The following is a 22,787-nucleotide window of genomic DNA, read 5'->3' as shown; positions in this document are numbered from 1 at the left end:
GAAACATAATGGTACTTTGATATTTTGGTACTTTGTTTTCACAGACTTTTAAAGATATGGAAACTAATTCCTAGTTCTATTACAGAGATGATATGAGAGGCAGGACTGATGTTTGAGGCCTCACTTTTGAGGACTGATGTGTTTTTTTCTTTTAAACAACACAGTATCCCTGTTAGCTTAGAGAGGCTCCATGACTTCATTGAGGTCACAGAAAGGGGATAGTGTCCAAAAAAAGGGGGGGGGGGCAAGGAGATAGATTAAAGATTATACCCCTGGGATGGAAGCCCATGCCTTTCTGTCTGCATGCTGTGGTATTTAGTAAGTCTAGTCTCAGGTAGCTTGGAGGGGACATCTTTTCTTGCCACTCATGACCCCATCCTTCTTCATCACATTAAACATTAGGGAACAGTCTTAGGATTTTTTTCTTACCTTTTTTTTTTTTTTCAAACAGCCTTAGGATTGTAACAAGTGGCTGAGAATTGATAGCACCTTAGAGTTATAATTTACTTTTTCTTTCTGTCCAGAGTAGGTACCCTCACATGTATTACCTAATAGCTAATATAGAGGTTAATTAACCCTGTTTTTTAAATTTATTTATTTATTTTTAATTTTTTTTAATGTTTATTTATTTTTGAGAGACACAGAGACAGAATGCGAATGGGTTAGGGGCAGAGAGAGAGGGAGACACAGAATCGGAATCTGAGCTGTCAGCACATAGCCCGATGCGGGGCTTGAACTCAGGAGCTGTGAGATCATGACCTGAGCCGAAGTTGGATGCTCAACCAACTGAGCTACCCAGGCGCCTTAACCCTGTTTTTTTAATTATTATTATTATTTTTTTTAGTATTCTCTACACCCAACATGGGGTTCAAACTCATGACCCCAAGATTGAGTCTCATGCTCTTCTCACTGAACCAGCCAGGTGCCCCAACCTTTTTTTTTTTTTTTTTTTTTAGTTTATTTATTTATTTTGAGAGAGTGCATGAGCACACGTAGGGGAGGAGCAGAGAGAGAGAGAGAGAGAGAGAATTCCAAGCAGGCTTGGCACTTTCAGCATGGAGCCCAATGTGGGGCTCAAACTCATGAACCATGAGATCATGACCTGAGCTGAAATCAGGAGTCAGACGCTTAACTGACTGAGGCACCCAGACGCCACAGCCCAACCCTGTTTTCTTAAGGCATTTCATTCTTGGTAGTATAGGATCTCAAGTTTGCTTAATCCTAACTTTTTAGTAACCTACCTATAAGGTAATTATTAAGTGCCTATTTAGTAACCTGCTTATTAAGGAGTTTTGTTTACATTTTTACTGAAAGACTGTATTTTTTTTCTATAAGTTCATTTTTGTTTACATGCAAATTTTAAAAAGCTAGCAACTTATATAGTATATTTATTAGAAGCAGTATGGTCAGTAGATTTGTATTTACAATGTTATTTTATAATTAAAGACAATGAACAATGGGTCAGATGCATAGTTGAAATTAAAGTGTACTTTACAGAACAGTGAAGGAAAAAATTTTTAATCTACTAGGTAAACATTAGGCTTTTTATATGAATATTTTACTGTTTGATAATGCATACTTCATAGAAACATTTTTGAAGCTTTGGCTAAATCAAGTAATATCCTTAAGTGAAATGGGGTTGTAAAGGAAGTACCACTTCAATGAGTAATTACCAGAAATTTGAACTTTTGAAGGAAAGTAGAACTAAGAGAAACAGATTAGTTGGTAACTATGTAGTATATGATACCTTGCTTAAGGCAGAGATTCTAGGAATTGTATTTTAGAATATGAGGAGTCTGCATCACTCAGCTTAATCAATATATTTTAATGATTTACCTTCAATTTCCAAAGAGAGAAGATAATATCTTGTTACACTGATTTCCTAAAGTAGGAATTCTGAGTAAGTTTTCTGAGTAGGATAGATAGTTCCCCCAAATACCAAATAATTTAAAAAACATAGTTTTGTTTCATTTTTTTAAATTATTTTTAAAATTTGAGTACAGTTGGCACAATGTTACATTAGTTTTAGGGGTACAACATAGTGATTCAACTTCTCTGTGTTCCCCCAAATGTAGCTACTATCTGTCACCATATAATGCTATTCCAGTCCCAGTTACTATATTCCTTATGCTGTGCCTTTTTCCCCCATGACTTTGTTTTTGTGTATTTTGATTTGTTTTCATTTAAGTAGTCTTTTCCCCATCTCTTTGCCATGTAAGTCACCTCTAGCTCTATCAGCTGAGTCGGTTTCCTTGTTCCTGTGCCTATTTCTGTGTGCTTTTTTTTTTTTTTTAATGTTTATTTTCAAGAGACAGAGAGACAGAGAGAGACAGAGTGTGAATGAGGGAGGGGCAGAGAGAGAGAGGGAGACACAGAATCTGAAGCAGGCTCCAGGCTCTGAGCTGTTAGCACAGAGCCCGATGCGGGGCGTGAACTCACAAACCGCGAGATCATGACCTAAGCTGAAGTTGGACGCTTAACTGACTGAGCCACTCAGGCACCCTCTCTGTGCTTTTTAATTCAAAACTACTGAGAGTTTAACTATGAAACTATTAAGTATTAGAGCATCAGAGAAAATGTGTATGTGCCAGGCTGTGTAATTTTTTATACCACATCACTTTTTCTTCATCCCCAATCCCACCGGCTCCTCTTCCTATTTAGTTATAACAGTCAACTGAGGGGCGCCTGGGTGGCTCAGTCGGTTAAGTGGCCGGCTTCGGCCCAGGTCATGATCTCGCGGTCCGTGAGTTTGAGCCCCGCGCCGGGCTCTGTGCTGACAGCTCAGAGCCTGGAGCCTGTTTCAGATTCTGTGTTTCCCTCTCTCTGACCCTCCCCCGGTCATGCTTTGTCTCTCTCTGTCTCAAAAATAAATTAAAAAAACGCTAAAAAAAAAAAAATTATAACAGTCAACTGATAATCAACTAATATTCTAATAGCAGAAAGTTGAGATTATTATGTGCTGATGGAGATTCCAGCAGAAGGAATAGCAGAAACACGAGAGGCCATGCAAGTACATTGTATTTGGTTGGAGCTACAGGGTATGTAGAGAACAATAATGGGAAATAAAATAGGAGTTAGTAAATTACAGCCTTATCTTTGGGGACTTTAAATGCCGGCTAGCATTAGGAGTTTGAACTTTATTCTCTTATCTATGAATAAACTAAGTAGGAAAATAATGTGATGATAGTTGTGCTTCAGAATGTGGAGATGTTCTATATTTTTTAAAAATTGAAATCTTATTTTGGATAGCACTAAACTTCAATTTGGATAGCTCATCATCCCATTTGAACCTGAGAGTTGAAGATACCTGTGTAGAGTGGGATCCTACAGGAGGAAAAGGTCAAGAAAGTAAAATGAAAGGAAAAGAGAATAAGGGCAGGTAAGCTAGTTTATTAAATGTTAATCTGGACACATACTTGTACATTGATTCTTATTTGACAATAACTTATGATGAAATTCTTATTCTATATATCAGTATAATTTGTGATGTGTTAGTAACATTGAAGTGAAGAATATAATACTGTTTATGAGTACTTGAATTTGTTATAACATTTTTCATTACTCTTTTCCCTGATCTTCTTTTTACACATTTTATTTCAGTATTCCATTTCCTTAAAGTTGTATCTACGTAACTTGAACTGCTTAAGAGAGAAGTTCCTGAATTTTAGACTTATAGATCTCCTGTCTTACCTGAAGGTCTGCGTGAAATGACAACTTTTAGCAATACAACCCCATTGTCTTGCCCCTGATTAGCAACCTTATGAACCAAAGAGGAAGGCTTTGGACCTTTTGTTGTCAGTCTTACTTAGACAGTCTCAAAGTATGCCTTTTTTAACAGAGGAAAATTTTGCTCAAACTGGAATAAAGTAATAATCACCGTGAGTTACAACAGTGAATGAAAAAAAATTTCCCAGCAGGCTTTTGATCTAATTTAATTATAAGCTGTTACATTTAAGTTGTAAAGCATTCTCTTAACAGTTGCCTATTTTTATCTAACAGTGTCCATGTTACTTCACTGAAGAAACATACAAGGTGATGATCTATGTGTGTCTGGTTCTAGGACTTAGTATATCTAGCTTGGCTGAATAACTTTAATTTTTCTTTTAACCAATAAGCAGAAGCCATTGCATCAGCCTTCGTAGGCTAAAATATTGCTCTGTGTAGACTGTCTGTATTGGTAGCTTATGTTTTGAATTTACAGCACTGTAGCACGCTGCATACTATTTGGATTATATTGTATATGGTAACAAAACAATGAGCCCTGCTTTTGAAGTCTTTCTTGAGTTTTTTTCCCTCATCTGATTTTTTTCTGCATTTACTTATACCTGGCATCTTTCTTGTGCTATAGTCAGTATATCTAACATTACAGCTTTGCTTTTATTTGTATTTGACATGAGGGAGGTTTGACGTGTTCTATATTGTATAATAATTATACAGTTTCAAAAGCATTTAAGAAATAAAGTTACTCAAGTTAAGACAGTGCCCAGAAAGATGAATCGGTTCAAATTGCATGGTTAATAATGTGCTGATTTGAAGATACCACATATCTTTACCAGAAACCAGAATGTGTTACTTTTTCAAAATTACCTTCTTTTATTTTTTCTAGCTTATTTGCTCATTATTAGTGAAAGTGACTTCAGAGTTAGAATATTATAAATTGTAAAATGTTGCTGAATTTAATCGAGTGTATGAAGTTTCATTTGGTTCCTTGGAGATTTTTAGAGTGTTTGTATTTAGCAGTTCAGCTCATATTACTTCTCTTTCTCCTCTCCTTTTTTTTCTCCTCTCCTTTAAAGGGTATTTTATGTATGGAGTACTTCTGGAATGATATGCACATTTATTCTTTCCATTAATATTTATTCACTGTAGATGTTAGCTGGATGTGGTAGAGTTTATAGGAATAAACACTCTTCTTGTCTTTAAGAAATTTGCCCTAACTTACATGTATGAGATATATATCTATATATAAGTAACAATACAAGGTAGAGATTATGGGTAGTGGTAAGTGTGACAAAAGGAGTTGAAGAAGAAAGATAGCCTGAGCTGCCAGATGTTAAAGTGGTCAGTTAGACAGTGCCAGGTATTAAAGTGGTTCACTAACTTTCTACCTGATTTCTAACTTTCTACTTGATTGAAAGTAACAATCAAGCCTTTATTCACTTACTATGATAGTTTAAGCAAGAGGCCACAAAGGAAAGAGTGCTACCTCTCCTCAGTGTTCCGTTTTTCCCAGGAGAATAGCACGGGTGAGGGTCAGGTAAATCAAAGCAGATTGCAGACGGTGGTTATCTGGAGGATCATCTCACTGCCAAGAGAGCCCCAAACAGAATGCTCTTCCTGTTGTTTTATGGACCTGTGGCCAAGAAGGAGGGAGAAGAGGCAAGGTTAGAAGTGGAAAACTATTGAGATTGAATGGAGAGAAGTATCTTCAGACCACATCAACTCACACCGCCTCTTTAAGGAGGTCTACTCAGAAGCAGCTGAAAAAGTCTTAGCTGAAGACCCCCTCTCCCATGAGGGGGTCTCTGAATAGAGGTGCCTAAGCTAGGAATGCAGATATGCATAGGATCTCTGGGTTGGGGTGGGGGAGGATTACATCTTCCTTAAGAAATTGTGGTGAACTAACTATATACCAAGTCTGGTATGGGAAAGGCAGCCCTCTCAGGCCTGTCACTAAAAGCCTTTTATAATCATTTATGGTTCAGCCTGAAAGATTACACATAGGATTTTGGCCTGGAGGTGGATTCCTCAGCAGAGTTATTTAGCCTGGTAAGATCTGGAAGATCTTCATTAAAGGAATGGCATTTAGGCTGGTTCTCAAGGAAATAGAAAAACACGTAGCATTTGGCCTTACATAAACTAGAGGAAAAGCACTGAAGCAGGTTGCCTGAGTTTAAGGAACACTGCTGCATTTAGCTGAATAGTGCTCTTTAGGGTGAGAAGGCTAGAAAAGCAGACTAGGACCAAATCAAGAAGTGCCTTAAATCCAAAGCAAAGTTGTTTGTAGGCAGTAAGGAAGTGCTTGAAGATTTTAAGGTAGCAGTTTCAAACTTAGGTTTATGTGGTAACAGTGAATAAGATGAATTAGGTGGCAAAGAGATCATTTCAGAAGCTAGTAAAACAATCTAGAGGGTAGGTAAACAAAGAGCCTTAATTTACACAGTAGAGCTGCAAAGGCGTCTTAAAGGGGTGAGGTGGGAGGGGATCGTGTTTGACATCAGACAGTAATAGCTGTTGTACTTGCAAAAATGGACTTTGGGTTGGAAGTCTAGAATGCTGCAATGGAAGAGTTCCCCTTATTTAACTTTTCTCTGAAATGTAAACTGCCACTCTTAATAGTTATGCCTGTTTGTCTTTTCTCCATGCTTTTCCCTGTATTTCTTTACTACTGGTAAGTTACAATTTTTTACTGTTTTTTAAATACAGGGATTCAATATAATTGAAATATTATTTTTAAACATCTTTGGGTCTTGATTTATTTTGAGTTTTTGAGATTTAGTGAAAGGCCTAGTACTGTCCCGTTTATCCTATCATATAATTCGACATAAGGGGAGATCAGGTTGAATCTTGTAGGAGAAATGCTTTATAATATTTGATATTATCCTATGCATGGATTTGGGCATTGACTATTTCTCTTTTTTACGAAGAAAAGATGCAGAACAAAAATACTTACTGCTTATGAAAAGGTTATTTAGTTTTTATCATAATAAGACTATTTCTGCCATTTTAAAATTTAAATTTAACTGCAAGAAATGTAAGCTCTATAATCCATTATCTTTTTTGAATTCTTTTTTCCCTTCAGTTCTTTTGTTTTCCTTTTTAACTTGTCTCATTTTGGCATTGTTTCTTATTTCAACTGTGTGTTCTTTGTATAAGCTTTGTTCAGTCTGCATGATGTTAGTGTTCAGCCTGCTTTGTGTTGATGACTTCTTACATTTCAGTGTTTTTAATTGACAACTCTGTTTGATAATAATTCAGATGAAATTAAATGGTGCTATTTGTGCAACGTAATTAAAACTTTTCAAAGTTGCCTTTCATGACTTGTAGTTTTAGTCTGTGAGGCATCTACAGCATAGAGTATTTGTTTCTCTTTTCTTCCTGTTTGTATAGAAGTGGCACGCCGTCCCCCAAACGGACATCCATAGGCTCCAGGCCACCAGCAGGAAGAGGCAGCAGAGATCGTTTTACTGGGGAATCATACACAGTGCTGGGTACGATAAACATAGTCTTCATCATGTCAGGTTAAAGGCATCACAGTCACACCGCTGGGCTTTCTGCCCACTTAGAGCTGGAGTGGCCTGTTTCTAATGAATATTTGCCAAGGTTTCTCCCTCCTGAAGCCTAATTACTTTTGGCGGGTTTCAAATCGTCTAATTATTTATTTGTTTAAAACTTTATTTCATTTTATATAGTGCTCTACGTGTATGCATATCTTTTGAGGAGATAGGAAGAAAAGTTCTAAAGCTTTTTATATATCAGAAAAAATAATAGTAAATATACAAGTAAAGTTATAACAGATACTCTGCTTACAGTGTCTGTGTGTTAATATGGTTATTTTCCTGAATCAGATTTTTTGTGCCATTTTGTGGGATGAGAGGTAAAAATCTATGTGACGTATAAGGAAGATCTTAGAGTCAAATTTACCTTTCTGATCTTTTGTAGGAGACACTGCCATTGAAAGTGGACAACATTATTGGGAGGTCAAGGCCCAGAAGGATTGTAAATCCTACAGTGTGGGAGTAGCATACAAGACTTTGGGGAAATTTGACCAATTAGGAAAGACAAACACTAGTTGGTGTGTCCATGTCAACAACTGGCTGCAAAACACATTTGCAGCAAAGCATAATAATAAAGTCAAAGCCTTGGATGTTACTGTTCCTGAGAGAATAGGTGTATTTTGTGATTTTGATGGGGGTAAGTTTACTGATTTTCTCATAAGTCGTTTTGTCATAGTTGCTTACATTTCAGTACTTTTCATTGGTAATCATCTACACAGAATTTTTTTAATATTTTGGTAAGGGTGTTTTGACCTACTAGGATTTGATCACAAACATAACTTCAGCTCTGGAATTGACTGGGAGGGTGCGTGATGTTTGCCTGAAGCCTTACAAAAGCACTCGTGTATAATATGCTTAATAGGTCTGAAAGAATGATTTTGTTAATTTTAGTGTTAAGCATTAAAATTTTTTCTGTCCATTTTTATTCCTTCCTGACCTGATTTTATTACCTGTAAAGAGTGGTGGAGTCAGATTTTTCAAGTTGGAGTGGACTTAGAAATTACCCAAATCTACACAGTATAAAATCCTTACTACAGTTATCTCTGCAGGTAGTTGTCACTCCTGTGCTTGAAGAACTTTTTAATGTGAAGTTTATTGTTGTAGAAGGTAGCTTACTTCATTGTTGGAGAGCACTTGGTAATGCAGAGTTTTTCTTTTTTTTTTTTTTTTTTTTTTTTTTTTTTTTTTTTAAATTTTTTTTTTCAACGTTTTTTATTTATTTTTGGGACAGAGAGAGACAGAGCATGAACGGGGGAGGGGCAGAGAGAGAGGGAGACACAGAATCGGAAACAGGCTCCAGGCTCCGAGCCATCGGCCCAGAGCCTGACGCGGGGCTCGAACTCACGGACCGCGAGATCGTGACCTGGCTGAAGTCGGACGCTTAACCGACTGCGCCACCCAGGCGCCCCTGCAGAGTTTTTCTTAAATTGACTTGTTTTGTTTCCTGATACCTTTTGAGACTGCTATCCTTAAATTTTGTCATCTGAAGAAACACAGAATTATGTTCCCTAATTCACATTTACATGATAATCCTTATTTGCTTAAAACCAACATTGCTTCTTGTGCTGGTTTTCCAGACTATACATTTTCTGTATCACTGGCTGTTCCTCTTACAGTTTAATTTTTCCAAAATTAAAGTATGTGGTTGTACACTATGTCAACATTATTTCTTAAAGAAGCGTTCTCAAAGTAGAACATGAAACTGAGGACCATCATAGGACATGTGATTTGGCAGCACAGTTTCTAGTACTATGACTTATTATCATTGTTGGTGTATATTGAGCTTGTAGCCACCCAGTCCACTAGATCTTTTTTCATGGAGTTCTATTAAACTGCCTTTTTTTTTTTTTTCATATATTAGGCAGTTTAGGGTTGTTTTTGTTGTTTAAACTCAAGAATATTACATTTGTCCTTAAGTTTCTTTTGTTGTTGTTGTTTCAAATTTTTATTTAAATAGTAGTTAACATGTAGTGTACTGTTGGTTTTGGGAGTAGAATTTAGTGATACCTAGTGCTCATCCCAGCAAGTGCCCTCCTGAATGTCCATCACCCATTTAGCCCTTCTCCCGCCCACCTCCCTCCGTCAACCCTAAATGTGTTCTCTATAGTTAAGAGTCTCTAATGGTTTCATCTTAATAGATTTGACCAAGCTTTTTGAACACTTCTGTTAAAATCATCTAAAAAGTAACTTGATATTTATCTTTTGCAAAATTTGCTTGAACTTTTTGAATTAGGTATTTGATAAGTATCTTCTCTACTGTCATCAAAATATTTATAAAAATTTTAAAGATGACCCTATTGAACTAGGGAACAAAAGTAATTCCCTAGGTACTTCTCTTTAAATTGACACTGTAAACAGATAAAACTCTATTTTACCATTTTAAGTAACATGTTTCCAGATAATTTACTGAGCCTTCAACCTAGTTACTCAAAAGGGAAAAGTTAATTTTGGCTTGATTGAATTTTAGTGACAATACGTTAGTCTTGCTGCATTCTTTTTACTTACCCACTTTGACTCGGATAAATAATTTCCTCAGGATACATGTTAAATTTATTGGCACACATTTTTTTTTCCTTTTTCAACTCTCAAGGTAGCTTTTGCTTATCTTCCGTTTTCTCGTGCTTTGTGCGGTTCCTCAAAGGTGGTAGTGAGAAGTGTGTTGTTTAGCCTAGAGCATAGGGTAGGAAGGAGTTGTAATGTAAGATGGGATCAGATTCCGAGAGCCTTGAAAAATAATAATAGGCTCCTCTTTTTTGTTATTTGAGGGAAGGGGATTTCTCTGCATTTTAGGAAACTGTAGTCGTATGATAATCTAGTTTTAGAAATATTGGACAGTAAGTGGCTAAATGTGGAAGAGACTGCAAACATATTGTTAAGACTCTTCAGGAGTCAGTCTTTAAGCAGTGTGGCAGGGCCATGTTTATCTTGTTAAGTATTGTATCCTTATTCCTGGCAAGGGCATTTTACATTGTAAGCCCTTAATAAGTGTTTGTTGAGCGATTATTAGTAACAAGGGCCTGAGCAGTGGGGAATCAAGAGGAATGGATTTGATGGTATGAAAGTAGAATTCATAGGACTCAATAACTAAATGTGGATTGGAAAGTGAACAAACAAGAGTTGAAGATGACTGAGATTCCAGCCACTGTGGTCAAGAGGATGGCATGTCATCAGCAGCATGGGGAACATAGTCCTGGGTCAAGATGAGATGCCAGCAGGATAATCATGTGGCATAGCTGGCTAATATTGAGAAAATTTCAGGGCTAGAACTCAGAAAAGATGTAGAGCTGGAGCTACATACTAGATACACCATCACAGAGTGGCTACTGAAGATTGCATAGAACAATTAAATGTTACTGCTGTGTTGTTTACTAACTTTGTGACCATTCATAGGTTGCTTAATGTTTTGAGGTAATGTATATAAAGAGCCCAGTGCTTTAATGGTAGACATAAATGCTAGTTTCTCTTCTCTGTTTGGTGGCAGCTGAGTCATTAAGGAAACATTGTAGAGAGAAAAGAGAGCCTGGGCAAACATCTACATTCAGAATAGGAGAAAAGGAGATAGAAGATATCGTCAGAGTTAGATACAGACCAAGAGAAGTCATGGGACAAGAATTTCAAGAAGTGATAACAGATGTAAGGAGGCCATCAAGTTGTACAGTTAGGTGGTCAAAAAACAATCATTTTAGTTGCATGATAACATTGAAAGACAGACCAGGATGGTATTTTTAAAATTAGCAAAACTGAAGCAGTGATAACTATGATTTCAGAAACTAAAATGAGTATTGCTTGAAGTATTTAGAAGACAAGGTTTAATAGAGTAAACCTTAAATGGTGATGGGAGTTGGGTAGAGAGGCTAGGTATAGTAAAAATGAAGAAGAAATAGCCTTGGTTTTTACTGAGTTAAGGAAGCCATTTGTTAAATAATGATAAAATAGTCTATAGTTGAATTAGATTATGGAAGCACTATAGAGATCTTGAAAATCAGGAAAGAAAACTAGATTTGGGCCTTTTCTTAAGCATGTATACTACTGATTTTCAAGTGGGAATTTCTAAGTCTAGTCCTTATAGTTTGTAACCAAAAAGAGTCCCAAATATGTATTCAGTTATTACTTTACCCATGATGATATGTTAGATTTAATTAAATGTGTGTAATAAATTAGTCCCCCCCCCCTTTTTTTTTTCTTTTAGGTCAACTTTCTTTCTATGATGCAAGCTCAAAACAGTTGTTGTATTCCTTTAAGACAAAATTTACTCAGCCAGTACTACCTGGTTTCATGGTTAGTACCAAATTTATATTTTATTTGGTTTGACAAATTTATTGAGAACAATCTATTCTATATATTTGGGGAAGCCGAATATCTTATTTTTCCTTCATATTCTTTCCTCTTTCCCTAATCTACCTCTTCCAAATCTGTGACTGTGGGTATATTTTTGGTGTGTTTTATTGAAGTAAATATTATTACATGAAAGTATGCAAACCATAAGAATGCAGTTTGATGAATCTTCATATACTGCACACATTTTTGTAATCGGTATCTAGATCAAGAAGTGGAACCTTAATGGGGTGCCTGGGTGGCTCAGTCAGTTAAGTGTCCAACTTTGACTCAGGTCACGATCTCACGGCTTGTGAGTTCGAGCCCCGTGTTGAGCTCTGTGCTGATGGCTCAGAGTCTGGAGCCTGCTTCAGATTCTGTGTCACCTTCTCTCTTGGCCCCTCACGCTGCTCATGCTGTCTCTCTCTGTTAAAAAAAAAAATAAACATTTAAAAAAAAGGAAAAGAAGTAGAACATTAACAGAGCCTCCTGTGCTTTCTTGTGCCCATTTCTAGCCTCTACTGGCCTGCCTACAAAGTGGTTACCATCTTGAGTTTTAATACCATAAATTAATTTTGCCTCCTTTTCACCTTTGTATACAATATCTTTTTGGTTTAGCATTATGTTTGTGAGATTTATCCATGTTATTCTATGTGGTGGTAGTTTACTCATCTCATATAGTTTTACTTTATATTTGTATGTGTAGTTTTCCATTATATGACTATTTCATCATTTATATATCCATTCTAATTTAGTTGGATTCTTGTGTGGTTTCTCCTTGGGGACATTTACAGATGGAATAGTTATGAATATTCTTGTTCATGCCTTTTGGTAAATGTATGTTTCTGTTGGGTATATAACTAAGATTGGAGTTGCTAGATAGTATAATGTGTGTGTAATCAACTCTAGCAGGGTTTTTCAAAGTTGGTGGTTATACTAATTTATTGCTAGCAATATATCAACACTTGGTAGTATCTTTTTTAAGTTTTAGTTCTTCTAATGGGTAAGATATATTGAATTGTGGTTTTTCATTTGCACTACCTTGATGACTAGTGCTGTCGAACACTTTTTTTAATCTTTATTATTTAGATACACTCTTTTGTGAAATGGTTGCTCAAGTCTTTTGCCTGTATTTCTATTGAGTCCTCTTCCTATGTCTTATTGATCAATTTGGAGTTCTTTAAATAACCTGAGTATTTTTTTTTTATTATATGAAATTTATTGTCAAATTAGTTTCCATACAACACCCAGTGGTCATCCCAAAAGATGCCCTCTTCAATGCCCATCACCTACCCTCCCCTCCCTCCCACCCCCCATCAACCCTCAGTTTGTTCTCAGTTTTTAAGAGTCTCTTATGCTTTGGCTCTCTCTCCCACTCTAACCTCTTTTTTTTCCTTTTTTTTCCTTCCCTTCCCCCATGGATTTCTGTTAAGTTTCTAGCCTGAGTCTTTTGCCAGATATATGTATTGCAAATTTCTTTTCCACTCTGGCTTTCCTTTTCCCTCTCTTGGTATCTTTTCATGAAAAAGGTTGTTAATTTTAATTTTGCTCTATTTATCAATTTAAAAATGTATGGTTAGCACTTTTTTCTTTAAGAAATCTTTTTGCACCACCAAGGTCATGAAAATATTCTTGTTTTCTTCTAAAAGCTTTTCCTTGTACCTTTAGATACAGACTGCATTTACAATGCAAGTACAATGTAGAATTGCCATGTTTGGTATGAGGTTGGGGTCAACTTAAATGTAAGGAATTCCTAAATTCCTTATGGCTATCTACTTATTCCATGACCATTTATTGAGAAGACCATCTTTTTTTCTGTTGTAGTGGAGTGTCATCTTTGTAAAATATTAGATTAACAGTCTATGTGTGGTAGGCAGAATATATGTGTCTGTACACACATAGATGATACCAGGACTACTCAATTTCAGGTTGATTTATTTTATTTTTTTACTTTTACTTAAATCCCACTTAACATAACAAACAATAATGGTTTCAGGAGTAGAATTTAATGATCCAACACTTACATGTAACACCCAGTGCTCTCCTTGATGCCCATCACCCATTTAGTCCATCCCCCCACCCAACACCCCTCCAGCAACCCTCAGTTTGTTCTTTGTAGTTAAGAGTCTCTTATGGTTTACCTCCCACTCTCTTTTTCATCTTATTTTTCTGTCCCTTCCCCTATGTTCATCTGGTTTATTTCTTAATTCCACATATGAGTGATGAAATATTGTATTTGTCTTTCTCTGACTGACTTATTTTGCTTAGCATAATACATTCTAGTTCAATCCATGTTGTTGCAAATGGCAAATTTCATTTTTGATCGTCAAGTAATATATCATTGTATATGTAAATAGCACATCTTCTTTTTTTTTTTTTAATATATGAATTTATTGTCAAATTGGTTTCCATACAACACCCAGTGCTCATCCCAAAAGATGCCTTCTTCAATGCCCATCACTTACCCCCCCCCCCCCCCCCCCCCCGTCAAACCTCAGTTTGTTCTCAGTTTTTAAGAGTCTCTTATGCTTTGGCTCTCTCCCACTCTAACCTCTTTTTTTTTTTTTCTCCTTCCCCTCCCCCATGGGTTTCTGTTAAGTTTCTCAAGAGCCACATAAGAGTGAAAACATATGGTATCTGTCTTTCTCTGTATGGCTTATTTCACTTAGCATCACACTCTCCAGTTCCATCCACGTTGCTACAAAGGGCCATATTTCATTCTTTCTCATTGCCACATAGTACTCCATTGTGTATATAAACCACATCTTCTTTATCCATTAGTCAGTTGATGGACATTTGGGCTCTTTCCATAATTTGGCTATTGTCAATAGTGCTGCTATAAACATTGGGGAGCATGTGCCCCTTTGAATCATCATTTTTGTATCCTTTGGGTAAATAACCTAGCAGTGAAATTGCTGTGTCATAGGGTGGTTCTATTTTTAATTTTTTGAGGAACCTCCATACTGTTTTCCAGAGTGGCTGCACCAATTTGCATTCCCACCAGCAGTGCAAAAGTGTTCCACCTTTCTCTGCATCCTCACCAACATTGTGTTGTTTCTTGAATTGCTAATGTTAGCCATTCTGACAGGTGTGAGGTCATATCTCATTGTGGTTTTGATTTGTATTTCCCTCATGATGAGTAATGTTGAGCATTTTTTCATGTGTCGGTTGGCCACTGGGTGTCTTCTTTGGAGAAGTGTCTATTCATGTCTTTGTCCATTTCTTCACTGGATTATTTGTTTTTTGGGTGTTGAGTTTGATAAGTTTTTTGGAGATTTTGGATACTAACCCTTTATATAATATGTCATTTGCAAATATCTTTTCCCATTGCATCAGTTGCCTTTCATTTATTTATTTTTTTAAATTTGAATCCAAGTTAGTTAACATCTAGTGTAACAATAATTTCAGGAGTAGGATTTAGTGATTCATCACTTACATATAACACCCAGTGCCCATCCCAACCTCCTTATTGCCCCTCATTCCTTTAGCCCTTCCCCTGACCCAACACCTCGTTGGCAACACTATTTGTTCTCTGTATTTAAGAGTCACTTACGGGGGCGCCTGGGTGGCTCAGTTGGTTAAGCATCCACCTTCGGCTCAGGTCATGATCTCGTGGTTCACGAGTTCCAGCCCCACATTGGGCTGTGTGCTGACAGCTCAGAGCCTGGAGCCTGCTTCGGAATCTGTGACTTCCTCTCTCTCTGTCCCCTCACCCACTCATGCTCTGTCTCTATCTCTCAAAAAATAAATAAACATTAAAAAAAATTTTTTAAGAGTCATTTATGGTTTGTCTCCCTCCCTGTTTTTATATTATTTTTGCTTCCCTTCCCTTATGCCCACCTGTTCTGTATCTTAAATTCTACATATGAGTGAAATCCTATGATACTTGTCTTTCTCTGACTGATTTCGCTTAGCATAATACACTCCTAGTTTCATCCATGTTATTGCAAATGCAAGATTTCATTCTTTTTGATTGCTGAGTAATATTGCATCATATATATATATATATGTATATACCGCATATATATATATATATATATATATATATATATATATATATATACCGCATCTTTGTCCATTTATCAGTTGTCACTGTAAATTTGGGCTCTTTCCATAATTTGGCTATTGTCGATAGTACTGCCATAAACATTGGGGTGCACGTGCCACTTCCAGTCAGCATTTTTGTATCCTTTGGATAAATACCTAGTAGTGCAAATGCTTGGTCATAGAGTAATTCTATTTTTAATTTTTTGAGGAACCTCCACACTGTTTTCCAGAGTTGGCTGCCCCAGTTTGCATTCGCACCAGCAGTGCAAAAGGGTTCCTCTTTCTCTGCATCCTTGCCAACATCTGTTGTTTCCTGAGTTGTTAATTTAGCCATTTGGACAGGTGTGAGGTGGCATCTCATTGTGGTTTTGATTTGTATTTCCCTCATGATGAGTAATGTTGAGCATTTTTTCATGTGTCGGTTGGCCATCTGGATGTCTTCTTTGGAGAAGTGTCTATTCATGTCTTTGTCCATTTCTTCACTGGATTATTTGTTTTTTGGGTTTTGAGTTTGATAAGTTTTTTAGAGATTTTGGATACTAACCCTTTATCTGATATGTCATTTGTATATGTCTTTTCTCATTCTGTCAGTTGCCGTTTAGTTTTGCTGATTGTTTCTTTCACTGTGCAGAAGTTTTTTATCTTGATGAGGTCCCAGTAGTTCATTTTTGAACTGAGTCTTTTGCCAGATATATGCATTGCAAATGTCTTTTCCACTCTGGCTTTCCTTTTCCTTCTCTTGGTAGTTCATTTTTGCTTTTGTGTCCCTTGCCTCCGGAGACATATCAAGTAAGAAGTTGCCACGGCCAAGGTCAGAAAGGTTGTTGCCAGTTTTCTGCTCTAGGATTTTAACGGTTTTCTGTCTTACGTTTAGGTCTTTCATCCGTTTTGAGTTTGTTTTTGTATATGGTGTAAGAAAGTGGTCCAGGTTCATTCTTCTGTATGTTGCTGTCCAGTTTTCCAACACCTTTTGTTGAAGAGACTGTCTTTATTCCATTGGATATTCTTTCCTGCTTTGTCAAAGATTAGTTGGCCATACATTTATGGATCCATTTCTGGGTTCTCTCTTCTGTTCCATTGATCTATGTGTCTGTTTTTGTGCCAGTACCATACTATCTTGATGATTACAGCTTTGGAATATAGCTTGAAATCCAGAATTGTGATGCCTCCCACTTTGGTTTTCTTTTTCAGGATTGCTTTGGCTATTCGGGGTCCTTTCTGGTTCCACACAAATTTTAGGGTTGTTTGTTCTAGCTCTGTGAAGAATGCTGGTGTTATTTTGATAGGGATTGTATTGAATGTGTAATATTGGTGTTTTAACAATATCTGTTCTTCCAGTCCACAAGCATGAAATACTTTTCCATTTCTTTGTGTTTTATTCAGTTTCTTTTATAAGCTTTCTATAGTTTCTAGTGTACAGATCCTTTATATCTTTGGTTAGGTTTATTCCTAGGTATTTTATGGTTTTCAGTGCAGTTGTAAATGGAATCGATTCCTTGATTTCTCCTGCTGCTGCTTCATTATTGGTGTAAAGAAATGTATAGTGATATTATATTCTGCGGCTTTGCTGAATTCATGTATCATTTCTAGCAGTTTTTTGGTGAATCTTTTGGGTTTTCCACAGAGTATCATGTTGTCTGTGAAGAATGAAAGTTTGACTTTTTCCTTGCCAATTTGGGTGCCTTTTATTTCTCTTTGTTTGATCGCTGAGGCTAGGACTTCCAACACTGTTGAAAAACAGTGGTGACAGTGGACATCCCTGTTGTGTTCCTGACCTTCGGAGGAAGGCTCTCAGTTTTTCCTCATTGAGGATCATGTTAGCTGTGGGTCTTTCATATATATGGCCTTTATGATCTTGAGGTATGTTCCTTCTATCCCTACTTTCTTGAGGGTTTTTATCAAGAAAGGATGCTGTATTTTGTCAAATGCCTTTTCTATATCTATTGAGGATCATGTGGTTCTTATCCTTTCTTTTATTAATGTGATGTGTCACATTAATTGATTTGCAGATATTGAACCAGCTCTGCATCTCAGGGAGAGGAATAAATCCCACTTGATCGTGGTGCATAATTCTTTTAATGTATTGTTGGATTTGGTTTGCTAGTATCTTCTTCAGAATTTTTGCATCCGTGCTCATCAGTGAGATTGGTCGATGGTTCTCCTTTTTAGTGGTGTTTTTGTTCGCATTTGGAATCAAAGTAATGCTAGTCTCATAGAATGAGTTTGGAAGTTTTCTTTCCATTTCTATTTTTTGGTACATCTTCAAAGGAATAGGTATTAACTCTTCTTTATTTTTTTTATGTTTATTTATTTTTGAGGAGGGAGGAGAGGGAATGAGGGAAGGAAGGAGGGAGGGAGGAGGTGCAGAGAGAGAGCGAGACACACAATCTAAAACAGACTCCAGGCTCCGAACTGTCAGCACAGAGCCAACACGGGACTCGAACTCACAAACCGCGAGATCATGACCTGAGCTGAAGTTGGACACTTAACTGACTGAGCCACCCAAGCACCCCATCTCTTCTTTAAATGTTTGGTAGAATTCCTCTAGGAAGGCATCCATCCCTGGATTCTTGTTTGTTGGGAGATCTTTGATTACTGATCCAATTTCTTTGCTGGTCGTGGGTCTGTTCAAATTTTCTACTTTTTCCTTTTCAGTTAGTTTCTAGGAATTTGTCCATTTCTTCCAGATTGCCCAATTTGTTTGCATATAATTGGTCGTAATAGTCTCTTATAATTGTTTGTATTTCTGTGATGTTGGTTGTGATCTCTCTCATCTGATTTTATTTATTTGGGTCCTTTCCTTTTTCCTTTTTGATCAATCTGGGTAGGGGTTTATAAATTTTGTTAATTCTTTCAAAGAACTAGCAAGCTCCTGGTTTTGTTTATCTATTCTACTGTTGTTGTTGTTGTTGTTGTTTATTTCAATATCATTGACTTCTGCCCTAATCTTTATTATTTCCCTTCTTCTGCTGATTTTGGGCTTTACTTGCTGTTCTGTTTCCAGCGCATTTAGGTGTAAGGTTAGGTTGTGTATTTTAGACATTTCTTCCCTCTTTAGGAAGGCCTGCATTGCTACATACTTCCTTCTTATGACCACCTTTGCTGCATCCCAGAGGCTTTGGACTGTCATGCTTTCATTTTCATTGGCTTCCATGTACTTTTTAATTTCCTCTTTATTTCTTGATTAGTGCATTCATTCTTTAGTAGAATGTTCTTTAATCTCCAGTTATTTGTGGTCTTTCCACATTTTTTCTTGTGATTGATTTCAAGTTTCATGGCATTGTGGTCTGAAAATATGCATGGTATGATATCAATCTTTTTGTACTTGTTGAGGGCTGATTTGTGACCCAGTGTGTGATCTGTTCTGGAGAATGTTCCATGTGCACTCAAGAAGAATGCGTATTCTACTGCTTTAGGATGAAATGTTCTGAATATATCTGTTAAGTCCATCCGGTCCAGGGTCTCATTCAGAGCCATTGTTTCCATTGTTGAAAGTGGGGTGTTAAAATCTCCTACTACTATGGTATTATTATCAATGTGTTTCTTTATGCTTGTGATTAATTGATTTATAAATTTGGGTGCTTTCAAATTGGAAGCATAAATATTTACAGTTGTTAGATCTTCTTGGTAGATCCCTTAATTATGATAGAACACCCTTCTTCATCTCTTGTTATAGTCTTTGTTTTAAAATCTAGTTTGTCTGATATAAATACAGCTACTCTGGCTTTCTTTTGACGTCCATTGGCATGATAGATGGTTCACCATCCCCTTATTTCAATCTGCTGTGTCTTTAGGTCTAAAATGAGTCTCTGGTAGGCAGCATATAGATGGGGCTTGTTTTCTTATCCATTCTAATCCCCTGTGTGTTTTGATTGGAGCATTTAGTCCATTTACATTCAGAGTGAGTACCGAAAGATATGAATTTAGTGCCAATGTGTTTCCTATCGAGTTGATGTTTCTGATGATGTTCTCTGGTCCTTTCTAGTCTTTATTGCTTTTGGTCTGTTTTGTTTTGTTTTTTTCTTCACTCAAAGAGTCTCCCTTAAAATTTCTTGCAAGGCTGGTTTAGTGGTCACAATTTATATTAGAAAAAGTCTATTCTCCATACAAAATGCAACTTGGTTTGAATTTATTTTTTTATTAAGCAGATGTTACTGCTTCTTCCAACTCCTTTATCCTTTGGATTTCTCTGTAAGTTTGGGCTACTCTGGGGAGTTCTGCAGTACAATTAAGACAGATCCTCATTATTCTGGCTAGACCTTTTCTTAATTTGGGGGTTACTTCTACAATCAAGGGGGGTTATTTCCATTGCAGAGTTGGCAGAATGTTTTGTATGTGTGTTCTTCCACCATTACCCTGACTGTAGCTTCTCAAACTGTGAGGAGAAAGTATTCAGGGTATATGTGGGTTTAAAATATAGTACTTTTAACTCTCAAAATTGATAATGATCATTCACTTTGGATACCCCAAAATCTTAAATTTAAAACAATGCTAATAACTAAAACTCTTGGTTTTTCATTAAAAATTAAAAGTAATCAGTGAATCAAGTTATTGTTCATAGAAAAACACTTAAGGATTTAGAAGCGTTGTTATTATTATTATTATTATTATTATTATTATTACTTTACCACAAACCTCTGCTGTATTATGTGTTTTTTGGCTGTTTTTCCAAATAGGTCATTCAGGGACAAATTTGTTTACCATATGAAACTCAAAAGTTATTTTTTTCCTTGTGTCTCAAAGGGTTGGATTTCATGTTTAATTTGAGTTTATCTCAAGTAGATATGTAGTGAGTTTATTGCTTTTCATTCCAAATAATTAAACACTAACTACATTAGTAAGTGTTGTTAAGATGCTTTAGGAAAAGTATTTTCAAACTGGTTGAAATTATTTTTTTCCTTTCATTGAAGGGTTTATTAACTAGGTCAGTGATTATTAAACTTTTTGTTTACAAGATTAGTTTTCTTTTTAAAAAAATTTTTTATGTTTATTTTTGAGAGGGAGAGAGAGAGGGAGGGAGGGGGGAGAGGGAGAGAGAGAGACAGAGAGAGAGAGAGAGAGAGAGAGAACGTGAGTGGGGGAGGGGCAGAGAGAGAGAGAGAGAGGGAGGAGGACACAGAATTCGATGCAGGCTCCAGGCTCTGAGCTGTCAGCACAGAGCCCAATGTGGGGCTTGAACTCATGAACGATGAAATCATGACCTGTGCTGCAGTTGGACACTTAACTGACTGAGCCACCCAGGCACCCCTAGTTTTCTTTTTAAAAACAGGTTTATTAAGGATAATTCATAGTAGTGTACAGTTCTGTGGGATTTGACAAATGCTTACAGTTGTGTGACATTACCATAATCAAGACATTGAACATTTCTATCACCCTACAAAAGTCCATCTTCCTTTGTAATGGACCTTTCTAATCACACCCAGCTCTGGTAGTCACTAACAAGGTTTTAGTCTCCATAGTTTTGCTTTTGCAGAATATTACAGGAAAGGAATTGTATGGTATGTAGACTTTTGATTCTATGGCATAATGTATTTGAAATTCATCAATGTTGTGTTTATCAGTCATAGTGTCTTTTTTTTTTTGCTGACAAATGTGTGTTTTATTGCTGACTGTATGTAGCACACGTTATTCATCCACTCACCAGTTGAAGGACTTTGGGGTTCTTTCTAGTTTTTGGCAATTATAAGTAAAGGCACTGTAAATGTTTGCAAATAGATTTTTTCGTGAGTATTTGTTTTCATATCTCTTGGGTTAATACCTAGAAGTGAGGGTATTAGATCACACTGAAAGTGTATGTTTAGGGTATCTGTGTGTCCCAGTAGGTTATGCATTTGCTTTCGGCTCAGGTCATGATCTTACAGTTCATAGGTTTGGGCCCTGCATTGGGCTGTGCTGACAGCTCAGATCCTGGAGCCTGCTTTGAATACTGTGTCTCCCTCTCTGTCTGGGCATCCCCACTGACACTGTTTCTCTCTCAAAAATAAACATTAAAAAAAAATTAAAGAAAAAAAAAGAAAGTGTATGTTTAACTTTATAAGAAGCTACCAAAATGTTTTCCAAAGTGGCTGTATGACTTTTGTATTCCTTTTAATTTTTTTAAATTTTTATTTAAATTTTAGTTAACATACAGTGCAATATTGGTTTCAGGAGTAGAATTCAGTGATTCATCACTTAAAAACAATGCCCAGTGCTCAACACAATAAGCACTCATCACCCATCTAGCTTATCTCCTACCCATCTCCCTCCATCAACCCTCAGTTGATTCTCTGTCATTGAGTCTTTTGTGGTTTGTTTCCCTCTCTCCTCTTTTTCCCCCCTTCCTATGTGTTCATCTGTTTTGTTTCTTAATTCCACATATGAGTGGGGCACCTGGATGGCTTAGTCAGTTAAGCGCTGACTCTTGATTTCTGCTCAGGTCATGATCTCATTGTCATGGGGTCATGAGATCGAGTCCTGCGTCGGACTCCACACTGAGCATGGAACCTGCTTAAGACTCTGTTTCTCCCTCTTCCTCTGCTCAGCCCCTGCTCCTGCTTTCTGTCTCTAAATAAATAAATAAATAAATAAATAAATAAATTCCACATATGAGAGAAATCATATGGTATTTGTCTTTCTCCAACTTATTTCGCTTAGTGTAATACATTCTATCTCCTCCATGTCATTGTAAGTGGCAAGATTTCATTCTTTTTCTTTTTTTAAAAAAGGTTTATTTTGAGAGTGTGAGTGGGGGAGGGGCAGAGAGAGAGGGAGAGAGAGAATCCCAGTCTCTGTGCTAGTGCGGAGCCTGATGTGTGAGATTTCACCTGAGGTGAAATCAAGAGTTAGACGCTTAACTGACTGAGCCACCCAGGCCCAAGATTTCATTCTTTTTGTTTAATATCCCCTGTGTGTTTGTGCGTGTGTGTGTGTTACATACACACACACACACCCCACATCTTTATCCATTCATCAGTAGATGGACATTTGGGCTCTTTCCATAGTTTGGCTATTGTTGATAATTCTCCTGTAAACATTGGGGTGCATGTAACCCTTTGAATCTGTATTTTTGTATCCTTTGTGTAAATACTTAGTAGTGCAATTGCTGGATGGTAGGGTAGTTATATTTTTAGTTTTTTGAGGAACTTCCATACCGTTCTCCAGAGTGGCTGC

General features: G+C 36.8%; 1 protein-coding gene across 5 annotated transcripts in view; it reads left to right on the top strand.

Annotated features, from left to right (window-relative positions):
* Positions 1-22,787, top strand: part of FSD1L (fibronectin type III and SPRY domain containing 1 like) — a 77,875-nt gene that overhangs the window by 48,208 nt on the left and 6,880 nt on the right. For 4 of the 5 annotated variants that reach the window (XM_058694675.1, XM_058694673.1, XM_058694677.1 and 1 more), the window contains exons 9-13: positions 3,250-3,379; positions 4,000-4,032; positions 7,111-7,211; positions 7,663-7,914; positions 11,467-11,555. In XM_058694675.1, the coding sequence (XP_058550658.1) occupies positions 3,250-3,379; positions 4,000-4,032; positions 7,111-7,211; positions 7,663-7,914; positions 11,467-11,555 (605 nt within the window). The remainder of the gene's footprint in view (positions 1-3,249; positions 3,380-3,999; positions 4,033-7,110; positions 7,212-7,662; positions 7,915-11,466; positions 11,556-22,787) is intronic. The other variant, XM_058694674.1, reaches the window with a different exon arrangement.

Source organism: Neofelis nebulosa, chromosome 12, assembly GCF_028018385.1.
Source record: "Neofelis nebulosa isolate mNeoNeb1 chromosome 12, mNeoNeb1.pri, whole genome shotgun sequence".
In the NCBI taxonomy this organism is placed as follows: Eukaryota; Metazoa; Chordata; class Mammalia; order Carnivora; family Felidae; genus Neofelis; species Neofelis nebulosa.
The sequence above is the reverse complement of the archived record's forward strand: the minus strand, read 5'-3'. Positions and strand labels throughout refer to the sequence as shown.